At 52.7% G+C, this 23,889-nt stretch overlaps 1 protein-coding gene across 1 annotated transcript in view; it reads left to right on the forward strand.

The window, feature by feature from the left end:
- TOM1 (target of myb1 membrane trafficking protein) overlaps window positions 1-23,889 on the forward strand; it is a 46,600-nt gene that overhangs the window by 8,917 nt on the left and 13,794 nt on the right. The window contains exons 2-7 of the mRNA XM_082634995.1: window positions 14,500-14,584; window positions 17,650-17,728; window positions 18,691-18,840; window positions 19,130-19,264; window positions 19,370-19,519; window positions 21,847-21,963. Coding sequence (XP_082491121.1) covers window positions 14,500-14,584; window positions 17,650-17,728; window positions 18,691-18,840; window positions 19,130-19,264; window positions 19,370-19,519; window positions 21,847-21,963 — 716 coding nt within the window. The remainder of the gene's footprint in view (window positions 1-14,499; window positions 14,585-17,649; window positions 17,729-18,690; window positions 18,841-19,129; window positions 19,265-19,369; window positions 19,520-21,846; window positions 21,964-23,889) is intronic.

Raw genomic sequence — 23,889 nt, forward strand, 5'->3', positions numbered from 1 at the left:
ATTTTTGTAGTTGGTAATGTTTGTTTTGGTGTTGGCTATTGTGCTAGGTGGGATGCAAAGCACGTGAAGTGCGTTCTCTCATTTCCCCCTCACATAACGCTGGAAGGTGAGTGCTTTCGTTATCCCTATTTTGCAGGGGAGGAACGAGGGCACAGAGAGGTTAAGGAATTCACTCAGGGACACACAGCTAGTGAGTGCTCCAGTCAGGACTTGTACTGGGATTTGTCTGTGTCCAGATCCCACTCTCCTAACTTCCCCACCTCATTGCTTCCCCTTAGAATTGAAAGGGACCTGGCGGGTCTCCTTTAGAGTGAAAACGTCTGGGTTCAGGGTCCATCTAGGATGAGTTTGTTCCTAATGGTTCTTTCTGTATTTCTCCACCCACCACCCCAACCTTCAGCATATTGGTTTCCTCCTCCTGCTAGCCCCCATGTAACAGAGAGCACAGGTGAAGGCACCCTCTGGTGCTGCCTCTGTTATCAGGAGAGGAAAACCTTCCCCAGGAGCCACTGGGAAGAAAATTCCACTCACATCTCCGTGGCCAGAACACAGGGCCTCTTCTGGCTGCAAGGGAGACTAGAAAAGCTGAAGAATGTGGGCCAGTGGAGAGTGTCTTTCACAGCAACAAGCTCTGCAGGAGTCAGTTCCATGCAGTAGAGTTGATAAACATCCAGTGTAGTCACAGGGTGAATTAACACAAATACCATATCCCACGTGGGTAGGTGAATGGGTTCCCACACTGTTTCCAGGAGGACAGCACAGCTGGGCAGTGTCCCAGGGGGATCAGTGGGAATGGTGAAGGCTCTAGAAGTCACTTCCACAATGGAGTGGTCACAGGAACTGAGGATGGTAACGTGGAGGTCAGATGAAGGAGGGACATGGTGCTTTTTAAAAATATTCACAGGACTGCTGAGCTGAAGAAAGATTAGGATTTCTGCACAACCGCTACTAAGGGATCAATGAGGGCCAAAGTAGGAGTACTTCATTTAAATTAAGGTGCTCTAAGGGCTTATGGTCGTGTTGAATATGGCCTCATCCTTCATTCAGTCATTCATCAAACACATCCTGCAGGTTTTTCACAGGCCCGGTCATCCTGTGTGGTGTAGAGAATTCAATGACTCACAAGCTGTAAACTCCATCCTTGAGCTCACAGCCTAATGAGAGAGACGTAGAAACAAAGAAGTAAATGCTATAGGGTTACTGTAACACTAAGCAGAGCTTGTAGTTGTGGTGTGCGCAGAATGCCGTTGGCCCAGCGTGGAGGGGAAGGCCCTCTGGGGGTCAGGGCAGGCCCCTCAGGGAGCAGCAGGCAGAAGACCCAGACGATGGGAGGAGGAAGCGGGGAGAAGGCCGGTCTGCACGCCGCAGCCTGCCACCAGGCTTCGGGGTACCTCGGCTGTGACAGAGAGACACAGCCGAGCCGGCCCCACGCACTGGGCTTACCTGGCCAGAAGTTGGAAGGTCGGCAGTTCCAGGATTGGTCTGACAGATCCGCGATGTATTGCAACACCCAGGCTCTTTCTTTCTCTGTCCTGAATACGTTGGCTTTGTGTCCGGAGCGTGTCACCTCCTCAGCCCAAGCTCCAGGCGCCGTGCTCCCATGCTGGCTCCCAGAAGAGAGGACAGGAGGAGACCCGAGGGGTGGGGGGTAGACAAGGCTCTCCCCTCCCTGACAAGGCCCCGCCGACACCCTGTACTCCCCAGGGATCCGGACTGGGTAGCTCACCCACTCCTGGACCGGGGTCTGGCAAAGGGGAGAGGGGTTGCTGCTTTGGGTGGGGAAGAGGAAGGAGTGGCTGGGGGGCAGGCTAGGGGGTGTCTGTGCCCGATTCCCTCTGTCTGGCTTTGAGGACTGGTCTGCCAAGCCATTGGCATCATTGCCTTTCTCCTCCGGCTGCCGTGCTCCCTCCTGACCCTCAGCCTCCCTTGGGCTCCTGGATCTTTCCCGGTCTCAGCACGGCCTTTTCTCCCTCCCTCAGGTCCTTCAGACTGACCCTCAAGCCCCTCGTCTCTGCTCTTCTTCCCGCCGTCCCTGAGGTTTCATCACGGATTCATTCATTCAGCACGTGCTCTTCCTCTACCAGGAACGTCCCTCCTCACCTTCCCCAGCCTGGCAGCTTGTGCTCTGTGCTCAGCTCAGTCGGCACCTCCTCACCGGAGCCTTCCCGGTTCCCCTGAGGTGCTGACCCCCTGCTCCTGGCTCCCCCAGCGCCCCAGACTGACCTCAGTCACATCACCTGTCATTTTGCACTGAACACGCCTGTCCAGCTGTTCTCCCTGCCCGCTGTAGGGCCTCCCTAAGGGCAGGGATTCTCTTCTCCCTCTTTGCCTCTCTAGCACCTGGCACAGGGCTGGACAAACAGTAGCTGCTCAGAGCGTGTCGTAGGACGGAGAATAGATGGGCGGGAAGAGGGCATCTAGAAGGCAGCTGGGGGGCAGATGGGATAAAGGGGCACTGGGCAAGGGATGGAGGCAGCTGGTGGGGGGGGTGAGCGGAGGCGAACAAAGGGGTGGGTACTACTTACAGCAGATTCCAAACAGCATATCATTTCATTCATAAATATTTCAGCGTGTCTCTTAAGGGTATGGAATAGGATTCCCATTTAGAAACCAACAAACAAGCCATGATCACAATACCATTACACACTTTAAAAAAAAATGATACAGATGTGTTTTTTAAAGCCTGAAAACCGTAAAAACTAGAAGGAAATCTCCTCAGAGGTTCACCATGGTTCCTTTGAGTGATGTTAGTAGGTGGCCGTTACACTGGAAAGATGACATTCCATGAATGTGGACTAAAAACAAAACGGCTGTGGGCACCTTGGCAAGGGTGCCAGTCATGGGAGAAGGATCTCGAAAGAGGGCCCCCATGGGAGCTCTGGGTAGAGCTGACGCACCGTGTCACTGCTTGCTTGATCACGGTCAGCTAACTCCCATTCTGTCCCTATCCCCCTGGTGGGTGAGCCCTGCCCTAGACCTGGTCATAGTCAAGGTGGGACTAGGGCTGCTATCGGCCTTGACCTTTAAGACAGTTCCTTACTATTTACAAACCATATTTGATTGAATCTAGAAAGAAAAATCTACCAACTGAGCTCTGACAGGTCATCGTTTGTAAGAAACATCCCAATATCAGAGAGGCTCACGGGTAGACAAGGGGGGAATTCCCTGGCGGTCCAGTGGTTAGGACTCCACACTTTCACTGCCAGGGCTCCGGTTCGATCCCTGGTCAGGCAACTAAGATCATGCAAGCCATGTGGTGTGGCCAAAAAAAAAAAAGAAGAGTAGACAAGGGAGCTTAGGGTCAGTGAAACATGAGGAATGTTCCCCGGGACGGGGTGGGGACGGGTGCTCAGCCCTGAACTGGGGCAGCGAGGGGGTCTGAAGGCTCGGCCACTCCTTGGCAGACGTTGGCCGACCCTCTGCCCTCCTTCTCACCAGAGGGTAGGCCCCGGTGACACAGAGATGTCCCCGGAGCTCAGGGTCCAGCCGAGGCAGGCGGGGGCAGAGCAGAGGGAGAGCACACGGGTCCAGAGGCCCCCGGGCCCGGCTCTGCATCCCCGTACTCCACTGCCAGGTGTGGGCATCAGCTGTGCCCACACGTGGTGGGGGCTGTAGGGCAGTGACAAGAGGTCCGCGCCGCGTCCTGCACAGGCTGACATGCAGCGAAGGCCGGTCATTTGGTCGCTGTTGTCCACGGTGTTACTGCCGCAGTGCGGGATGAGGCCTGGCACGGTTTTCCCTGTTGGAGGTGACACTGTGGGGCCGACACTGGGGTAGGGCCTTAAAAGCTGTCCCCATCGGCACGCCTGAATCTCAGCCCCTCTGCCGTTTCAGCGCCTGCTCTTTTCCGTCAGGGCATTTTTGCCGTCTGTAATGTCACTTGTGGCCGCCCACCAGACTGTAGGCTTCCCAAGGGCGGGACCTGGTTGGTTTTGCTCTCTGATGGCTCCCGGGGCCTGCGTGACACATGCTGAGTATGTTCAAGAGGCACATAACCTAGTGGTTAAGGGTACAGATTTGGGAACCAGACCTCTTTGGGTTCAAACCTCTGCTCTGCAACGTACAAGCTGTGTGAACATGGGCAAGCCACTGGCCTCTCTGTGCCCCTCAGTGTACCCATCCTCTGCCTTAGGGGCTGTGGTGACGGCCGGCGGAGCTGCTGTGAAGTGCAGAGCCCTGTGTTTGGTGTGTGGTGACAGCCCAGCGAGTCAGTGTGGTGGGCCGGTGGGGGGTGGGCTCGTCATCACCTGTGAACCAGTGCCGGCCTGAAGGGGAGCCGGGCATCCCAGGCAGAAGCCCCAACGCCTGAAAGAACAAGGCCCTCAAAGGGAGGGAGAACAACACAGTGGATCAGGGCTGAGCTCAGCCCCGGCTGTCCCTCTCAGCCCCTGAAAAGGTCCGGTTTTTGACCCTCAGGCAGTGGGGGGTCATGGATGACATTTAGACAGAGAAAAGCACTGGTTGGATTTATGTTGGAAGAGGAGAGTGTGGAGGTGACGGTCCAGGTCTGGGTGGGAGACAGTGCCTGAGCCAGGGCCGTGGCCGTGATGATGGAGGCATTGAGCAGCTGGAACCCTCAGCTAGAACCCTGGTGAGTGAACACGCAGGGTGATGGGGAGAAGGCTCTAGGCTGTTGCCCTCAGGCTGACCTGGCAGGAGTTGGTCAGTGTGACTCGCATCCACAGTGCTGATGACGGGTCCCCTGATCGCCGCAGAAATGGCTTCCTGCAAAGCAGGGCTTCCCCCATGGCCGAGAGGGCAGGCTCGCCAGATACCCAGGGTGCCCCCGAGGATGCGCGGGCTGACACCAGGGCCCCAGAGCTGGAGAGTGTCTGGTGGCCACTCTTTGCTGCTCTCGGTCCAAGTCACAGTCATGGGACTTAGCAGCGACCTGTTGCTGCCCTTTAGCTGACACCATACGTACATTGTCTGACTGAGGAGTCCCAACACCTGTGAGGGAGGCAGTCAGTCTTCTTCCGGTTTCACAGATGAGGAAACTGAGACTCCGAGGCTCGGAACCTTGCCCGTGGTCTCCGAGTTCAGAGGTGGGGCCAGGCTCATCCCACTCCAAAGCTGTGCCACCGCCCAGCCCGGCTGTGCGGGCACCAGCCCCACGTGGAGAGGACAGAGCAGACACAAAGACATCCGGCGAACCCCATCTACCGCCCGCCAGCCCCCGACAACAGCAGGTGGTTTGCAGGGCCCAGCTTCCTCAGGAGCTGGGGACAAGGGCAGGGCCTCCGTAGGTTACTGCCAACAGCCCAGAGCTGGGCAAGTCAGCGGGCTGTCTTAGAACTGGTAACTATTGTCAGTGTTTTTATTCCCCCTTCTTAAAATAGCCAGCTGAGTTACTTTTGTGGTTAAAACCAAAAATAAAACACATATCCCCAGATTCCTGTGGGTTTAAATTTCTGCCCTTAATGGAGCATGCCTGCCCCTTGGACATGTTTATTAAGGAAGTCTTAGACTTCTCCCCAGATCTGAGGGGAGGGGTCTGGGTACACCTCTCTTCTGGAATTGCTCAGATGGCTCTTGTCTCTCTTTTGCCTCTTCCTCCTCTTCCTCTCCACCCGCCCCCCCACCTATTTAGACTGACTGAAGCTCCCCCTTTCCCCCCACTCCCTCCAAAAAACTCCATCCTGTTAATAGCTCTGCCCACGACTGGCACTCAGGACTAAAGAACTTGGCACCTGTGCTCAGGTTAGCATCAAACTCGTGCTCTAGGGGTCCTGATGCATCCACCTTGGTTCCTTGGGATGGCTTGCCTCTTACTCATAAATGTCCCAGCTGCCCCCTGAGCAGCCCACTTGCCGTTCCAAAATGATCATAATCCCTTCTGAAACCCCGCCCTCTCTCCTACAGGAGAAGGGAGGTGCCCATCGTTTTCAGCGGTCACTGGGAGAGGTCATAGGGGATCCAATGGAGGAACCACTGAGAGGGCTGCTAGTGGGGGAGGGGGCAGATGGCCTGAGTGGTCCAGGCAGAGCCTTCTGGAAAAGCAGAGCTCCCTGACTCCTGATGGGAGGCGGGGGCAGTGGCATCAACAGCCATCCTCCCTTTCCACCATGTGTGACCTCTCCAGGCCTCAGGTTCCTCATTAGTTGGACAAGGACAATAGTGTACACCCTGTAGGTGTGAGGGTTGAATCACCTTCTTTACATAAACAGCTAACAGCTAACAAATGCTTGGTGTTACCTAGCATCTACCTTGGGAGGTTAAAATATTCCTGTTGTGGAAGGGCCCAGCTGGGGGCAAGGGAGCCTTTGAAGGGGCATGGGAGGGACACAGTCACTTTCAAGCTCCAGAAGGTTCACTCTGGGTCAGCATGGAGGATGCATGGGGGCAAGGAGGCAGGAGGAGCCGAGGCCATGGCTGACGAGGGCAGGGCGGTGGCCCAGCTGGGGCAGTGGCAGAGGGCAGGGCGGGAAGGGAAGGCTGGGGTGGAGAGAGCCTCAGGGGGTGGAACTGGCAGGACTCAGGGGCCCGTTAGAAGCGGTCGGGAGTCAGGTTGGCGAATCCCCCGGGCCAGGAGGTCACTGAGACGTGGCTTCCGAAGGAGGAGCAGTTCTGCATGGTTGATCAGCCACCATCCCCCAGACCTTCCAAAGTAGGGCCCAGCCCCCCGCTCTGGAGGCACTTGTCCAGCTCTCTTTGGTTCTTCTTATGTGGTTCAGTATGTGTGTGAGTCCCAGGGGTGGGAGTGTGGCCCAAAGAAGCCACACCCAGGACATAGTTGTGGGATGAGCCAGTCCATCTTTCACCCATTTAAAGGGCACCCTTTCTCATCCCCTGTCGCAGCCCTAACCCAGGAGCAAAGCAACCCACCCTGCTGCTGGGTCCATACCTGGATGCCTCAGCTGCCTGGCATGTGTCCTGGGCCACCCTGCCATCCATCCAGCCCGCAGGACCCAAGGGGGACCCAGGGTGGAACTGAAGTCAGGCCAATTTCAAAACCAAGATCATGGAAGCCATCGTTCTAGGGAGCTGACTGTGCCAGCCCAGCCCAGGCTCTGCCCACAGGATGGGGCTGCCTGCCCAGCTGGAAGAGGGCCCTGCCCAGTCACACAGAGTCTGCCCCCTATCCTGACGGGCCTGGCTCGGAGTGCGGCTTCTCTGGGCACCACAGGGCAGGGACCGTGTCCAACTGTCCACACTGCATCCCCAGTGCCTAGAGCAGGCCTGCCACATCAGTAGCTGTGCGGCGGACGCGTGAGGGGTCTCACCCGAGAGCAGGGTGGTGAGAGAGCCTCCCTTGCACCATCGCGTGGAATAGAGCTCCGTGTGCCCGGCCCATTGGGGCTCCTGGGAGACAGCCCACAGAGCTATGCCCACGGGTGCACTGAGGCCGCGGGTGTGAGGGCTCTGAGCCTGGAGCCAGGCTCTGAAGCCAAAGACCAGCCGTGATGGGGGAACTTGGCTACTGCCCTAAACGCTGATCCAGCCGATGGTTAAAAACTCGTGCGTGGGCCTGACAGACCCACAGGAGTAACGTGCAGGGCAGGATCTTGCCTGAGACAAGCAGAGCATGGAGTTGTCTCTGCACACTCTGCTGGAACTTGGTCTTTTTCTTTTTTTTTTTTTTTTTAACATCTTTATTGGAGTATACTTGCTTTACAGTGTTGTGTTAGTTTCTGCTGTATAACAAAGTGAATCAGCTATATGCATACGTATATCCCCATATCCCCTCCCTCTTGCGTCTCCCTCCCGCCCTCCCTATCCCACCCCTCTAGGTGGTCTACAAAGCACCGAGCTGATCTCCCTGTGCTCTGCGGCTGCTTCCCACAAGCCATTTATTTTACATTTGGTAGTGGATATATGTCCATGCCACTCTCTCACTTCATCCCAGCTTACCCTTCCCCCCTCCCCGTGTCCTCAAGTCCATTCTCTACGTCTGTGTCTTTATTCCTGTCCTGCCCCTAGGTTCATCAGAACCAATTTTTTTTTTTAGATTCCATATATATGTGTTAGCATATGGTATTTGTTTTTCTCTTTCTGACTTACTTTACTCTGTATGACAGACTCTAGGTCCATCCACCTCACTACAAGATTTCAATTACCTTTCTTTTTATGGCTGAGTAATATTCCATTGTATATATGTGCCACATCTTCTTTATCCATTCATCTGTCGATAGGCACTTAGGTTGCTTCCATGTCCTGGCTATTGTAAACAATGCTGCAGTGAACACTGTGGTACATGACTCTTTTTGAATTATGGTTTTCTCAGGGTATATGCCCAGTAGTGGGATTGTTTGGTCATATGGTAGTTCTATTTTTAGTTTTTTAAGGAACCTCCATACTGTTCTCCATAGTGGCTGTATCAATTTACATTCCCACCGACAGTGCAAGAGGGTTCCCTTTTCTCCGCACCCTCGCCAGCATTTATTGTTTGTAGATATTTTGATGATGACCATTCTGATTGGTGTGAGATGATACCTCATTGTAGTTTTGATTTGCATTTCTCTAATGATTAGTGATGTTGAGCATTCTTTCATGTGTATGTGGGCAATCTGTATATCTTCTTTGGAGAAATGTCTATTTAGGTCTTCTGCGCATTTTTGGGTTGGATTATTTGTTTTTTTGATATTGAGCTGCATGAGCTGCTTGTATATTTTGGAGGTTAATCCTTTGTCAGTTGCTTCGTTTGCAAATATTTTCTCCCATTCTGAGGGTTGTCTTTTCGTCTTTTTTATGGTTTCCTTTGCTGTGCAAAAGCTTTGAAGTTTCATTAGGTCCCATTTGTTTATTTTTGTTTTTATTTCCATTCCTCTAGGTGGTGGGTCAAAAAGGATCTTGCTGTGATTTATGTCATAGAGTGTTTTTCCTATGTTTTCCTCTAAAAGTTTTATAGTGTCTGGCCTTCCATTTAGGTCTTTAATCCATTTTGAGTTTATTTTTGTGTATGGTGTTAGGAAGTGTTCTAATTTCATTCTTTTACTTGTAGCTGTCCAGTTTTCCCAGCACCACTTATTGAAGAGGCTGTCTCTTCTCCATTGTATATTCTTGCCTCCTTCATCAAAGATAAGGTGACCATATGTGCGTGGGTTTATCTCTGGGCTTTCTATCCTCTTCCATTGATCTATCTTTCTGTTTTTGTGCCAGTACCATACTGTCTTGATTACTGATTACTGCTTTGTATTATAGTCTTAAGTCCGGAGCCTGTTTCCTACAGCTCCATTTTTCTTTCTCAAGATTGTTTTGGCTATTCGGGGTCTTTTGTGTTTCCATACAAATTGTGCAATTTTTTATTCTAGTTCTGTGAAAAATGCCATTGGTAGTTTGATAGGGATTGCATTGAATCTGTAGATTGCTTTGGGTAGTAGAGTCATTTTCACAATGTTGATTCTTCCAATCCAAGAACATAGTATATCTCTCCATCTGTTTGTATCATCTTTAGTTTCTTTCATCAGTGTCTTATAGTTTTCTGCATACAGGTCCTTTGTCTCCTTAGGTAGGTTTATTCCTAGGTAGTTTATTCTTTTTGTTGCAATGGTAAATGGGAGTGTTTCCTTAATTTCTCTTTCAGATTTTTCATCATTAGTGTATAGGAATGCAAGAGATTTCTATGCATTAATTTTGTATCCTGCTACTCTACCAAATTCGTTGATTAGCTCTAGTAGTTTTCTGGTAGCATCTTTAGGATTCTCTGTGTATAGTATTATGTCATCTGCAAACAGTGACCGTTTTACTTCTTCTTTTCCGATTTGGATACCTTTTATTTCTTTTTCTTCTCTGACTGCCGTGGCTAAAACTTCCAAAACTATGTTGAATAATAGTGGTGAGAGTGGGCAACCTTGTCTTGTTCCTGATCTTAGAGGAAATACTTTCAGTTTTTCACCATTGAGAACGATATTTATTGGCTGTGGATTTGTCATATATGGCCTTTATTATGTTGAGATAGGCTCCTTCTATGCCTACTTTCTGGAGAGTTTTTATCATAAATGGGTGTTGAATTTTGTCAAAATCTTTTTCTGCATCTATTGAGATTATTGTATGGTTTTTCTCCTTCACTTTGTTGATATGGTGTATCACATTGATTGATTTGCATATATTGAAGAATCCTTGCATTCCTGGGATAAACCCCACTTGATCATGGTGTATGATCCTTTTAATGTGCTGCTGGATTCTGTTTGCTAGTATTTTGTTGAGGATTTTTGCATCTATGTTCATCAGAGATATTGGCCTGTAGTTTTCTTTCTTTGTGACATCCTTGTCTGGTTTTGGTATCAGGGTGATGGTGGCCTCGTAGAATGAGTTTGGGAGTGTTCCTTCTCTGCTATATTTTGGAAGAGTTTGAGAAGGATAGGTGTTAGGTATTCTCTAAATGTTTGATAAAATTCGCCTGTGAAGCCATCTGGTCCTGGGCTTTTGTTTGTTGGAAGATTTTTAATCACAGTTGCAATTTCAGTGCTTGTGATTGGTCTATTTATATTTTCTATTTCTTCCTGGTTCAGTCTCGGAAGGTTGTGCTTTTCCAAGAATTTGTCCATTTCTTCCAGGTTGTCCATTTTATTGGCATATAGTTGCTTGTAGTAATCTCCCATGATCCTTTGTATTTCTGCAGTGTCAGTTGTTACTTCTCCTTTTTCATTTCTAATTCTGTTGATGTGAGTCTTCTCCCTTTTTTTCTTGATGAGTTTGGCCAGTGGTTGATCAATTTTGTTTATTTTCTCAAAGAACGGCTTTTAGTTTTATTGATCTTTGCTATTGTTTCCTTCATTTCTTTTTTATTTATTTCTGCTCTGATCTTTATGATTTCTTTCCTTCTGCTAACTTTGGGGTTTTTTTGTTCTTCTTTCTCTAATTGCTCTAGGTGTAAGGTTAGGTTGTTTATTTGAGTTGTTTCTTGTTTCTTGAGGTAGAATTGCAGTGCTATAAATGTCCCTCTTAGAACTGATTTTGCTGCATCCCATAGGTTTTGGGTCGTCATGTTTTCATTGCCATCTGTTTCTAGGTATTTTTTTATTTCCTCTTTGATTTCTTCAGCGATCTATTGGTTATTTAGTAGCATATTGTTTAGCCTCCATGTGTTTGTATTTTTTACAATTTTTTTCCTGTAATTGATATCTAGTCTCATAGCGTTGTGGTCAGAAAAGGTACTTGATATGATTTCAATTTTTTAAATTTACCAAGGCTTGATTTGTGACCCAAGGTATGATCTATCCTGGAGAATGTTCCATGAGCACTTGAGAAGAAAGTGTATTTTTTGCATGGAAAGTCCTATAAATATCAGTTAAGTCTGTCTTATTTAATGTATCATTTAAAGCTTGTATTTCCTTATTTATTTTCATTTTGGGTGATCTGTCCATTGGTGAAAGTGGGGTGTTAAAGTCCCCTACTATGAGTGTGTTACTATCAGCTTCCCCTTTTATGGCTGTTAGCATTTACCCTATGTATTGAGGTGCTCCTATGTTAGGTGCATAAATATTTACAATTGTTATATCTTCTTCTTGGATTGATCCCTTGATCATTATGTAGTGTCCTTCTTTGTCTCTTGTAATAGTCTTTATTTTAAAGTCTATTTTGTCTGATATGAGAATTGCTACTCCAGCTTTCTTTTGATTTCCATTTGCATGGAATATCTTTTTCCATCCCCTCACTTTCAGTCTGTAGGTGTCCCTAGGTCTGAAGTGGGTCTCTTGTAGACAGCATATGTATGGGTCTTGTTTTTGTATCCGTTCAGCCAGTCTGTGTGTTTTGGTTGGAGCATTTAATCCATTTACATTTACGGTAATTATCGATATGTATGTTCCTGTTACCATTTTCTTAATTGTTTGGGGTTTGTTTTTGTAGGTCTTTTCCTTCTCTTGTGTTTCCTGCCTAGAGAAGTTCCTTTAGCATTTGTTGTAGAGCTGGTTTGGTGGTGCTGAATTCTCTTAGCTTTTGCTTGTCTGTAAAGGTTTTAATTTCTCCGTTGAATCTGAATGAGATCCTTGCTGGGTAGAGTAATCTTGGTTGTAAGTTTTCCCTTTCATTGCTTTAAGTATGTCCTGCCACTCTCTTCTGGCTTGCAGAGTTTCTGCTGAAAGATCAGCTGTTAACCTTATGGGGATTCCCTTGTATGTTATTTGTTGTTTTTCCCTTTATGCTTTTAATATTTTTTTGTTTGTATTTAATTTTTGATAGTTTGATTAATATGTGTCTCAGCGTGTTTCTCTTTGGGTTTATCCTGTGTGGTACTCTCTGTGCTTCCTGGACTTGATTGACTATTTCCTTTCCCATGTTAGGGAAGTTTTTGACTATAATCTCTTCAAATATTTTCTCAGGCCCTTTCTTTTTCTCTTCTTCTTCTGGGACCCCTATAATTCAAATGTTGGTGCATTTAATGTTTGTCCCAGAGGTCTCTGAGACTGTCCTCAATTCTTTTCATTCTTTTTTCTTTATTCTGCTCCCTGGCAGTTATTTCCACCATTTTACCTTCCAGCTCACTTATCCGTTCTTCTGTCTCAGTTATTCTGTTATTGATTCCTTCTAGAGTATTTTTAATTTCAGTAATTGTGTCGTTCATCACTGTTTGTTTGCTCTTTAGTTCTTCTAGATCCTTGTTAAACGTTTCTTGTGTTTTCTCCATTCTGTTTCCGAGATTTTGGATCATCTTATTATTGTGAATTCTTTTTCAGGTAGGTTGCATATTTCATCTTCATTTATTTGGTCTTGTAGGTTTTTACCTTGCTCCTTCATCTGTAAAAATTTTTTTGTCATTTCTTTTTTTTTGTTTTTGATGGGTGGTGCTGTATTCCTGTCTTACTGGTTGTTTGGCCTGATACGTCCAGCACTGGAGTTTGCAGGCAGTTATATATCTTGGTGCTGAGATGAGGGCCTCTGGGAGGCCTCACTCCAATTGATGTTCCCTGGGGTCTGAGGTTCTCTGTTAATCCAGCAGTTTGGACTCGGAGCTCCCACCACAGGAGCTCGGGCCCAGCCTCCGGCCTGGGAACCAAGATCCCGCAAGCCAGTCGCTGGGGGTTCCTCCCGTCCTCTTCGGTGTCCGTGGTCCCCCACCAGTGCCTGGTAAGTGCCCTAGTTGTGAGGAGACACGGATTCTGCGTCCTCCTAGTACGCCATCTTGTGTCCAATTGGAACTCGTTTTAAAGTCAGGTCTGCATGAGGATGGAATCTAGAAGATGGAGAGGGCAGGGAAAGTGGGTGATGTGAACGCAAGGACAGCACTTCAGTTTTTATTTTTTGTTTTTTTTTTTTTGGCTGCGTTGGGTCCTTGTTGCTGTGCGCGGGCTTTCTCTAGTTGCGGTGAGCAGGGACTACTCTTCGTTGCAGTGCACGGGCTTCTCATTGCGGTGGCTTCTCTTGTTGCAGAGAAACAAGGCGCCCGGGCTTCAGGGGTTGTGGCTTGTGAGCTGTGGAGTGCAGGCGCAATAGTTGTGGCACACATGCTTAGTTGCTCTGCGGCATGTGGGATCTTCCCGGACCAGGGCTCGAACCCGTGTCCCCTGAATTGGCAGACAGGTTCTTAACCACTGCGCCACCAGGGAAGCCCCAGCACTTCGATTTTAAAGAACGTTTTTGAGCGTCCTATAGTATGTTCTGTTCCTGTGTTCACTGTTCACCCACCTGCTCTCACACTAGAGCACATGAAAGGCAGCCGGGTCCCAGCACTGAGCAGATCTTACAGCAAAGGGCCACCGACTGTGGCCTCGACAGGCCTGGACAATCTCGTAGTGACTCCTGGCCTGGAGACCTCACCCCAAGAACCAGATAGACAGGATGGTTGCACAGCATTGTGAATGTACTAAATGCCACTGAACTGTTCACTTTAAAATGGTTAATTTTATGTTGTGTGACTTTCACCTCAATTGAAAAAAAATAAAAAAGACCCATCACCCACTGAGTACCTGTTTTGCACCAAGTACCATGCTTATGCCTGGTTTGCATCATCAGATACCCCGGGGCGCTTCTACCCATCTACAGACAAGTTAGCTTGTAGAGGAAGACCACGGCCAGGCCTTCTATTGGTAACAGAGTCGGGATTTAAAACCCTGTGTCCTTGGCTTTGGAAGTAAAGAATATCTCTGGGAGATTTGAGAGGAAACTAGGGGCCTCCAGGAAGAGGGAGCTGGGGGCAGGGGAGGCCGGTAGATTTACTCTCCATTCGATGCCTCTTTGGCGCTTTTTACGTTTTGAACCTTGTGAATGGTTTCCAAGTCAAAAGATAATAAAAGGGTCAATAGGGAACATTTATTTACAAATCTAAAACAAAACCCTGTCTCTATATTGTCATGTCAAAAACAAGCGCTCTGAGGCCAGGCCCCCTGAATCCCTGTCCCGCTCACCCATCTGGTAGACTCAGCCATGGCTTCCTCCCCAGCCTCGCGTGGCTACTATAACAATTAAGTGACGAAATGGGGCAATGAAGGTGACACCGTTTATATGGTGCCTGGCCCATCTCGGGTGCCCAGAAAGCATCCATTGTCCTCCCCACTCCCGCTGAGTATGTCCATCTGGGAACCCCACACACCTGTGTGACCTGTGGTTTCTTGTCCTCAGAGAAAGCTACAGATGGCTCCCTGCAGAGCGAGAACTGGGCACTCAACATGGAGATCTGCGACATCATCAATGAGACCGAGGAAGGGTGAGGACCCCCGGGAGGAGGCGGGACGCCGGCGGGGTGGCCACAACAACGCGTCTTAAACGTTTCAGAGCCACGATCTAGTCTGACTTTCTCATCAAGTGGATGAGAAGCCCAGAGATATCGGGTGTGCGGCCCACCCAGCAGCAGTGCAGTCGACTGGCCCTTCCTAGGACGTCACCTGGACGGCATCTTCCTAGGACAAGGCCAGCTGGCGGCTCTTAGAATTAGGAGGAAGCCCCAAGCCCCACCTGCATGCCGTGGGCTACACTGTGCAGCAGGGACTCCTAGCTTCCCCAGTGAGCAAGAACAGACTCGTTTCCTTAAGATCTGAGATCAGCAGGGAGGGCTGCGGGCACAGGGAGGGGAGTAAATGTGCAGTGGAACCGAGAGGCTGGTCAAAGTTAGCCTTGGCCGAGCATTTCTGGTGCTCCGGTCCCGGCATCCTGCTTGGGGTCAGGCAGCCCAGCCAGAGACGTGGTGTGGGACAAGCACCGTGGTCCTGGCTCCTGGGCTCTGACCGGCATCACTGACCAGCGGTGTGACCTTGGGCAAATCACTTTACCTCTCTGGGTCTTTGTCTCAGAGACAGAGCTCTTCGATCCTTCCAGCAATCTGCCCAAGGCCCTGAGGGGAGCAGAGAGGGGATGGATGCAGGGTCACTGTCCTTCTCAGGAGAAACCAGGGAAGGGTTGCGAGGGGTGTGATGACCACAGCCAGCAGGAAGCGCCAGATGAAGCCTCTGTTCCAGAAAAACAGGCTCAGCCGTTGGAGCAGCTCTCAGTTCTCTCCCCATTTTTCACTGGGATGGTCCATTTGCCCTACGAGGGTTCCTCTCACCACGTGGCGCTTTGTGTGTGGAGGGAGCACCCAGCTCAGAGCCTGAGGAGGCTGTGGGAGTCTGCAGCACATGGTCAAGGCCAATTAGGACTGCACGGGGGCTATCAGAACCTTCCAGCTCCCCAGCCGTGTGCCATGGGCTTGCCGAGGCGCTGGGAGGGGACACGCCCTCCTGCATCTGGACTCATAAGTGTCAGGGGTGAGAGTGGTGGGCAGGCGGCAGGGCCACCAAGAGAGAAGACTGAGGCAGAAAACCTCACGGAGCCTCTTCTTGAATGTTGGGGCTGAAAGTTACTGCTTTGTCCTTGGAGAAGCAAGTCCCCATCTCCCTTGTAAATGTCGGCAGAACTGGGGTCAGACTTGTTCAGGTGCTATTGATTTGAGCACCTCCTGGGTTCCAGGCTCTGCATGAGGCTCAGGGGACCCAGCAGTGAGCAAGGCAGACGTGACCCTTGACCTCACGGAGCTTGTCATCTAAGCTTTAGTCTCTTGTCCACTCCCACCTTGGGTTGTGTGTGGCCTCCGTGCCACCCGCTTTGTGCTGTGCTCCTGGCAGAGTACTAGACACACGGTAGGCCCACAGTAGTGGCACACAGGCCAGAACTTCTGGGTCACTCTGTAAGGAGTGGAAACAAGTCCCTTTAGAGAGCTGACGTGGCCACAGGGGAGTGGCCAAGCCAGGAATAGAAGCCACCTTCCCCTGAGATGGAGCCCGGAGGGCGAGGGGCTGCCCCAGGGCATTGGGTTGAAAAGCACCCTCACACTTCAGGGGCCAGGTCCCACCCCGTCAGGGGCCGTGGCCCTTCACCCCTCGTGTCATCTCCGTCACAGCCACCCCCACGCAGGTCCCTTCCAGAAAGCCTTGCCTGCCGCCTTCACTCCTGTGGGGGGGCCCATGTCATATCAGGGTTCCCGACTCTGTCGACTTGCCCTTGATGGATTTGGCACTGACAGTCTGACAGATGCCCAGCAGACAGTAGGACAGGCCCTCCCCGGCCTAAGAAGTGTTGCTTGAGCTCCTGTAGCATGCTGGGCTCTGGGGAGGCAAAGTGTCAGAGGAGGAAGCCACTCCTGGCCTCTAGGGAGCGTCCTCTCTAGCCGAGCAGTCCCGGGGTCCGTGCACCCAGGAGATGGAGGACTGGGAAGGCGCTATGGGCGAAGCAGATTTTAGTTGGGCTTCTACCCAGTAGATGCGGAAGTTGGCGGGGCCACGAAGACTCCTAGGCCAGGACAGTCCAGGCAACGTGGGTTTCCCCTGTACAGGGCTGAGCGGCAAGGGTGCAGGCGGCAGGCCTGGGGGCGTCAGTGGAGTAACCGATGGGGCGGGGAGAGCAGGCCGCCGCCGGCTCCCCTTCCCCGCCGTGACCGCGCGGCCTCCCCAGCCCCTTCCTCCACGTCCCCCCAACGCTCAGCGGCCTCCTTACATCTCCTCCCCGCCCGCCCGCCCGCCCGGGCCCTGGCCCAGACTCCTGTCTCCACAAACCGCGTGCCCTTCTCCCCGCAGCTGGCTGCATCCCATCCTTCACGCTCAGCTGTGGCGCCACCTTCTGGGAGAAGACTTCCCTGACCTCAGGCACCCACCCACCCACCCACCCACACTCACACACTCACACTCGCTCTTACCTCGGGACCTGCTTGCTTCCCTCCCCTAGGTGGGTCTCCCTGGAACATGTGATCCTTGAAGCAGGGCCGAGGGGTCTTATTCACCAGTGCGTCCCAGCACCCAGCCTGGTGTGGGCACATCTGGTGCCTGACAAGGCCTGGGTGGAAACAGGGGTGGGTAGGGGAGCTGGCCAGGACGGGGCCCAAGACCTCTGCCTGCAGCTTATGGTGCTTAACCTTCACGACTGCACATAAAGCCCCAGGGGCATGGTGGGCATGCAGCTTCCCTGAGAGCTTGCTTCAGGGGGTCTAGGGTCGGGTCTGGGGTTCCGCATGTTTAACAAGCACTCACACCTCCCCACTAAGGGATTCTAGTGCAGGGTGTCCAGAGCCTGCACACTGAGAATCCCTGCCAAGCAGTCGTCATCTACTGAGGATTTTGGTGGGACAGGAAGATTCTGATGTGATTAGAACCTGGGCACACAAAACAGGGCGGGGCCGAGGGAGACGGGTACATAAGAGCCGTTCCGTCTTCCAGTGCCTCCTGATGTTAGGCACGCAGCCTCCGCTGTTGGATAAGGAGGTTCCATGCCTCAGCCCATCCTTCCTCTTGTCCTTCTGCCCAGCCCCAAAGATGCCTTCCGAGCAGTGAAGAAGAGAATCGTGGGGAATAAGAACTTCCACGAGGTGATGTTGGCTCTCACGGTGAGTGCCCCGTCCCTCCATCCACGGCGGGACCACAGTGCCCTGGGGGCCCAGCAGGACTCCCAGCCACCCTGGGGCTCCTCTTTCAAGGGCTGTGGGCAAAGCACTGTTCTGTCTACACGGCTGGCCAACGAGGAGTGGCAAGAGAGGCTATTTGGAAAAGTTCTCTCTAACCTACCGGTGCAGGGAGCAGACACACTGAGGCCCACATCCCTCAAGGGCCCGTCGTGGGACGCGTGGGCAGAGGACCTGCCGGTGACACAGAAGCTCGTGCACCCAGGCGTCTGGGGGGCGGTACCCAAGTTGGGTTCCAGTTGACACTTGGCCTAATTGGCCCTGAAAAATGAACATAAAGCAGATGCCAGAGGCTGAGGACAGTCCTTGCTCACAGCAGGGCGGGGCAGGCAGGAGTGGGCAGCCTGGCAGTCAGGGTGGGCTTGGCTGGGGAGTGGGGACGGGAGCACTCTGTCTCCGCCTCCCCCATGGCAGCACTTATATCTGGATCCGTCTGCTCAACTGAAGATCAGAGGCAGCTCCTGCCCGGGAATAGAGAGACAGAGGCAGGGACAGGAGTGGGGAGGAAAGTTGGGCACCTTTGTCCCAGGCCACGAAGTCACCATTTGATTGAAAGTTCTCTGGTTTACACCTGGAGAGCCACCTCCCCTCTAGACTGTGCTCAGCTCAGAGACAGCCTCGGGACAGGGTTCTGTGGGCACCAGAGCCACTCAGCCAGGGGCCTCCAGCCAGCACTTGGCCCTCTGCCCGCCCAAGTCCCGCTCCCCACCCCAGCCAACCAGCTGCCAAATCTGGTGTCATTCCCACTCCTCCATGTCTGGGTCTCACTTCAGGGAGCTGCATCCTCTGCTGGGCCTCCCCACTGGGACATGGGTGGGGTGTGAGGGCGGGGACCCGGGCGCTCCCGCTCCTCTGCTGGGTGCTCACGGGCACCGCACGGCCTCCAGGTCTTGGAAACCTGCGTCAAGAACTGCGGGCACCGCTTCCACGTGCTGGTGGCCAGCCAGGACTTCGTGGAGGGCGTGCTGGTGAGGACCATCCTGCCCAAGAACAACCCGCCCACCATCGTGCACGACAAGGTGCTCACCCTCATCCAGGTGAGCACGGGCGGCCGCGGGCGGGCCGGGAGGAAGGTGCCCCGCCAGTGCTACTCTCTCGTCTGTTCTCTTGGGTCCGTCTTGCTCCTCTGCTGACGGGACCTCTGAGCCGGGGGTCGGGGTAGCCTTGTTGGCTGAGGGCCTTGCTGTGGAGCGGGCTGTCCAGGTGATGCCGCCAAAGGACCAGCGAGTTCAGGAGGGAATTTCTGCTCCCTGGGGGCCGGCAGGCAGGCTCGCAGGGGAGCCGGTGAGCAGTGGTTACCGGCCGTGTCCCCTTGTCCCCTCTCAGTCCTGGGCTGACGCGTTCCGCAGCTCGCCCGACTTGACAGGTGTGGTCGCTGTCTACGAGGACCTGCGGAGGAAGGGTCTGGAGTTCCCCATGACCGACCTGGACATGCTGTCCCCCATCCACACGCCCCAGAGGGTGAGGAGTGGCGGGCAGGGGTGGTGGGAGTCACCCCCAGAGGGGGTGCTGCTTCCCGGTGGCCCCGACCTGCCGGCCTCACTGATTCAGCTTGTTGCCTTCTAGACCGTGTTCAACTCAGAGACACCATCAGGACAGAATTCTTCTGTGGGCACTGATGCCAGTCATCAAGGAGACTCCGGTCAGCACACCACCCCGCTGCCCACCTTGGCCCTACTCCCCAGCGACACACCCATAACGCCAACCGCTGAGCAGGTAAACAAGCCTGGGCCGTAGCCACACAGGTCAGGACGTGGGCCTTCCCCTCCCCACAAGTCAGGGCGGGCCCCTGTCAGTGTGGAAATTACTCTGCCCAGTCCTCAGGGCAGCCCCACAGGGCATGTGTCATCCTTCCTGTTGGGAGATGAGACTCAGATCAGTTCACTTGCCCAGAGCCACACAGTTCAGCAGAGACAGAGCTGGGATTCAAGCGCAAATCTAACTCCAGGCAGGCTCTGTCCTGCACCTGGGCCTTTCTCCAAACTGTGCCCTCTGTGGAGCCCTGCGGGCAGCTCCAGGGAGAGGAAGCACCCAGCAAGCAGCCCTTCGGCCGCAGCAGCTCCACTTCCTTGCTGGGGTTTGCTCGGGGTCTCACGTAAGATTTCATTTGGACAGAGGTTCTTGCTAAAAACGGTTCTAAAACATCTGAATAGAAAAAAACTTAAACCCTTGCCTTGCACCGTGATGCTTCCCACCAAGCCCCAAGAAGAAGGTTTGAGGCATAGTGTAAGATCCTGGAGGCCGGGCCTGGGCCTCGTTTTCTGGGGCCCCGTGAGTAGCTTTGCAGGACTGCCTTCCTCAGACCAGGCCGCCTGCCCCTCAGCCCCTCCCTCCTGCCAGTGAGGTCAGTGCCCTGCGCATTGGCCTCGAGCAGTTTGTGGCGGCCTTAGCTGCTGCCCTACAAGGAACGTCCATAGCCGTGACCAGCATTCCTGGGTGCGCAGTCATTTTAGTTGTGGATAGCAGAGTTGCTCGAGGCCTGCACACTGGGGGTGCCCACTTTTGAGGTGTTTTACAAACTTCTACGGTATCGTTTGGTCTTAACAAACAAATAAACTTAACAACAGCCTTTCATACCCAAACCTATTTAAAGAGAAATCTCTGTACTTATAGCAAGTTATGAAATCAACCCCCAGAGTTACAAATAACATTACTAGAAAAGTTTTCCTAACAGGCCCAATAATTAAAAGTGCATAAAAGTGGTAAAATCACCCTGTGATCCAAAACTGATCTAACCTGGTTATAATTTTAACCAATTTGCCTGAAGTCTGGCACCTGTGTGGACTAGACTCTGATTATGTCCAGTGGAAGAAGGTTCTTGCTAAAAAAGACCGAGTAGTCTGTTTAATTTCAGAGTCCCCTTCCGTCTCCTGGGACACGTTAAGGCTTTCAGGCAGCACGGATGTAACTCCCAGACTCCTTGTAATTAGGTCCCATCTGACCTGGACACGCTGGGTTTGTGATCAGTTGTTTTTCCCTTGCTTCTGCCAGGAGCGTTTGTTAAACAGGCCAAATGTACCAAACGTTTTACGGGTCTGGAAGCTGCTGGCAAACCGTAGTGGGCCTGTGTCTGCACTCCCACTTCTTCATCTGTAAGGGTTGGGCAGTGATACCTTCCTCATGAGACTATGGTCAAGGTTAAGTAGCAACATACATTAAGTGCTTGGGCCTTAGAGGTGATCAGAATGGTAGCTGCCCTCACAGGCAGGCGCCGTGAATTTATATGGTGACACTGATTCTGAAATCAGCTGGTTCAGCCAACTGAGAATGCAGCAGCATTTCCCAAAACGTAGGCTGCTCAATCCTAGACCTGTGAGGTAACCCATGATCAAAGGGTTCATCAGCCAGATCAGGTTTGGGAACGTCCACACTGGTCCCTTCCTGGACCTTCACAGTGTCCACGTTGTCCATGAGGACAGGAAACGCCCCACAGAGCCCGCCGCATGAGACGCCGCAGCAGGGGCCTTTCACCACCTCACCTGAGTGCAGAGACTGTGCAACTCGATTTACAGCTATTCCCCAAGCCAAGATTGGGACCCCTCTGATCGCTGAAAACCTGCTCACGTCCCTTTAACAAGTGCTCAGTCTGAGCTTCATACTCAGGGTGGGGGGCGGCACTGGGTCTCATCCTCGGAGGAGTCTGGGGCACCAAAGCGGACCAGGAGCAAGACAGAACCGGGTCCTCCTAGGAGGGAGGCCTCCCTCCTCTCCCCTCAGGGGAGCCCCCCTCCAGGGCCTTGTTAGGCGCCAAGCACCCAGGAGATGCCAGAGCCCTCCAGCCACACTCAGGGCCGCCTCCGCCCTCAGCTTCTTTCCTCCTGGCCTCTCCCTGCACTGGGTGCCCTGTAACAGTTGCTAACATCTCTATAAGGGGGTCAGCGGTGGGGAGGGCGAGCCTACCATGGGCCTCTTGGTGCAGGGCTATGGCCCGGGAGCCTTGAGAGGGTGCCGGCAGGTCGGGCTGGTAGTGCCAGGCTGTGTCCCAGGAGTGGCAGAGGCTCCAGACCCCGGCCTCTCTCAGCGGGGCCGACCGTGTGTTCCAGATCGGGAAGCTGCGCAGTGAGCTGGAGATGGTGAGCGGGAACGTGAGGGTGATGTCGGAGATGCTGACGGAGCTCGTGCCCACCCAGGCGGAGCCGGCAGACCTGGAGCTGCTACAGGTGAGCAGCAGCCGCCCGGTTCAGCCTCCCGGCCCCGCCACCGCCACGGTGCTTTCCATGGCGGACTCCGAGCCCCTTGGTCACAATGGGAGATGATAAAGCCAGGGACTTCGGGCTCCATCAGATTGGAACTCGGGGCTCTACCACTTGGTGGTTTGAACAGAATAGCCCCTCTTGTCTCAGTTTCCTCATTGGTAAGTTTGCTTTTGTGGTACAAGTTTGACCTAAGTATTAAATAAGGCTTTGCACGTAAAACACCCTCCCTGTGGCCTGGTTCCAAATAGCTCCCCATCAGTGGTCTTGAGGAAAAGCTGGAAGGTGAGGTGTCCACCTTTCAGAATATGAAACTTAGCAGGCAGGCCTGAGCTGGGATCTGCAGGCTGGGGCTCCCGTATGTCACGTGATATCCCCAGGGTGCCACCCCCAGCTGGGGCCCCACTCGAGTGAGGGGGTTGTGTGTCCTAGACACGCCAAGAAAGCTAGGGACCCCCGCGGCCCAGGAGTCACCTGAACCTGTGAGGGGACAGACGGCTTGGTATGATCGTCTCATTTTGTGTCGTTCCTGCTGGGCCTCACATTCCTGGAGGGCGAGGCTGTCCCTGGGCCCGACCAAGCGGACACAGTGTTCTTGCTCCGGGGTCCTTACCTTATGGTGGGAGCAGGGGGCAGGGTGGAGGGGAGTGAAGTCGGAGTCTCACAGTTGAGCAAACACACGAATATAAAGAATAAATGACAGGGCTTCCCTGGTGGCGCAGTGGATAGGAGTCTGCCTGCCAGTGAAGGGGACATGGGTTCAATCCCTGGTCCAGGAAGATCCCACATGCCGCAGAGCAGCTAGGCCTGTGCGCCGCAACTACTGAGCCTGTGCTCTAGAGCCCAAGTGCCACAACTACTGAAGCCCGCGTGCTTAGAGCCCCTGCTCCGCAACAAGAGAAGGCTCCGCTCGCCGCAACTAGAGAAAGCCCTCGGTGCAGCAACGAAGACCCAACACAGCCAAAAATAAATAAACCAAAAAAAAAATTTTTTTTTAATAAAAAGAATAAATGACAGAAGCTTGAGTGAGTTGGGAAGTGGCAGGATTGCTGTAGCGCAGTTAATTTTGGGTGTCCCAAGCCAAGGCCTTGCGGTATGAGCGATTCTGGGGACTCAGAAGGCTGGCTGGCAGGCAGGGGTGACACAGGGACAGCTGATGCACACTGAGCATGTCCTGTGTGCCAGGCTCTGATGTGGACACGTGATATACATTCACTCACTTAATCCTCACCCTCCCCGCCATGAGGTAGGTACTCTTGTTATCCTCACATCCCAGGTCAGCAAACTGAGGCAAAGAGAGGTCATGGGACGCCCCCGGGGTCACAGGGCTGGTCAGCAGCAGAGCCGGGGTATGAACCCAGGCCCCTGGCTCCACCAGCTGCTCTTCTGCTCTTGAGAGGGGCAGGAAAGGAAGTAGGGACAAAGCTGCGGTGTGCTTGGTCATGGGGGGAGGAGAGGGGAGGCCCGCAGGATGTTGGAAGTCCCCTGGGCCTGCCCTGCCCCACGCTCAGGCGAGAGAGGAAATCCCGGGAGAGGGTCTGACCTGGGGGGAGGCGGGGGCAGCAGGGTCTGAAAAGAACCAAAATCAGTGGTCTTCATGATGCCAGGAGAAACGTGCTGGCGCGTGGCCACAGTCAGCAGTGCCCGACCATCTGTTGGGACCTCAGGACCGTGACCCGGGCCCCTGTCCACCTGATGGCAGGCACCTGAGGACGGAAACACTCCGTCCTACAAATAAAAAGCCTGTAAATGCTTCGGCTTCTCATTTTTTTTCTTTTTCCCAAACAAGTTTAAATACGTAACACTAACTGATTAAAAGTCAGTTGGCGACGTGGTGAACATGTGGGAACAGAGAAAAAAGGACGTTAGTGGAAAAACTGGTAAAACCTGAAT

This window comes from Mesoplodon mirus (genome assembly GCF_964341445.2).
Source record: "Mesoplodon mirus genome assembly, chromosome: 11".
NCBI classification, from domain to species: Eukaryota; Metazoa; Chordata; class Mammalia; order Artiodactyla; family Ziphiidae; genus Mesoplodon; species Mesoplodon mirus.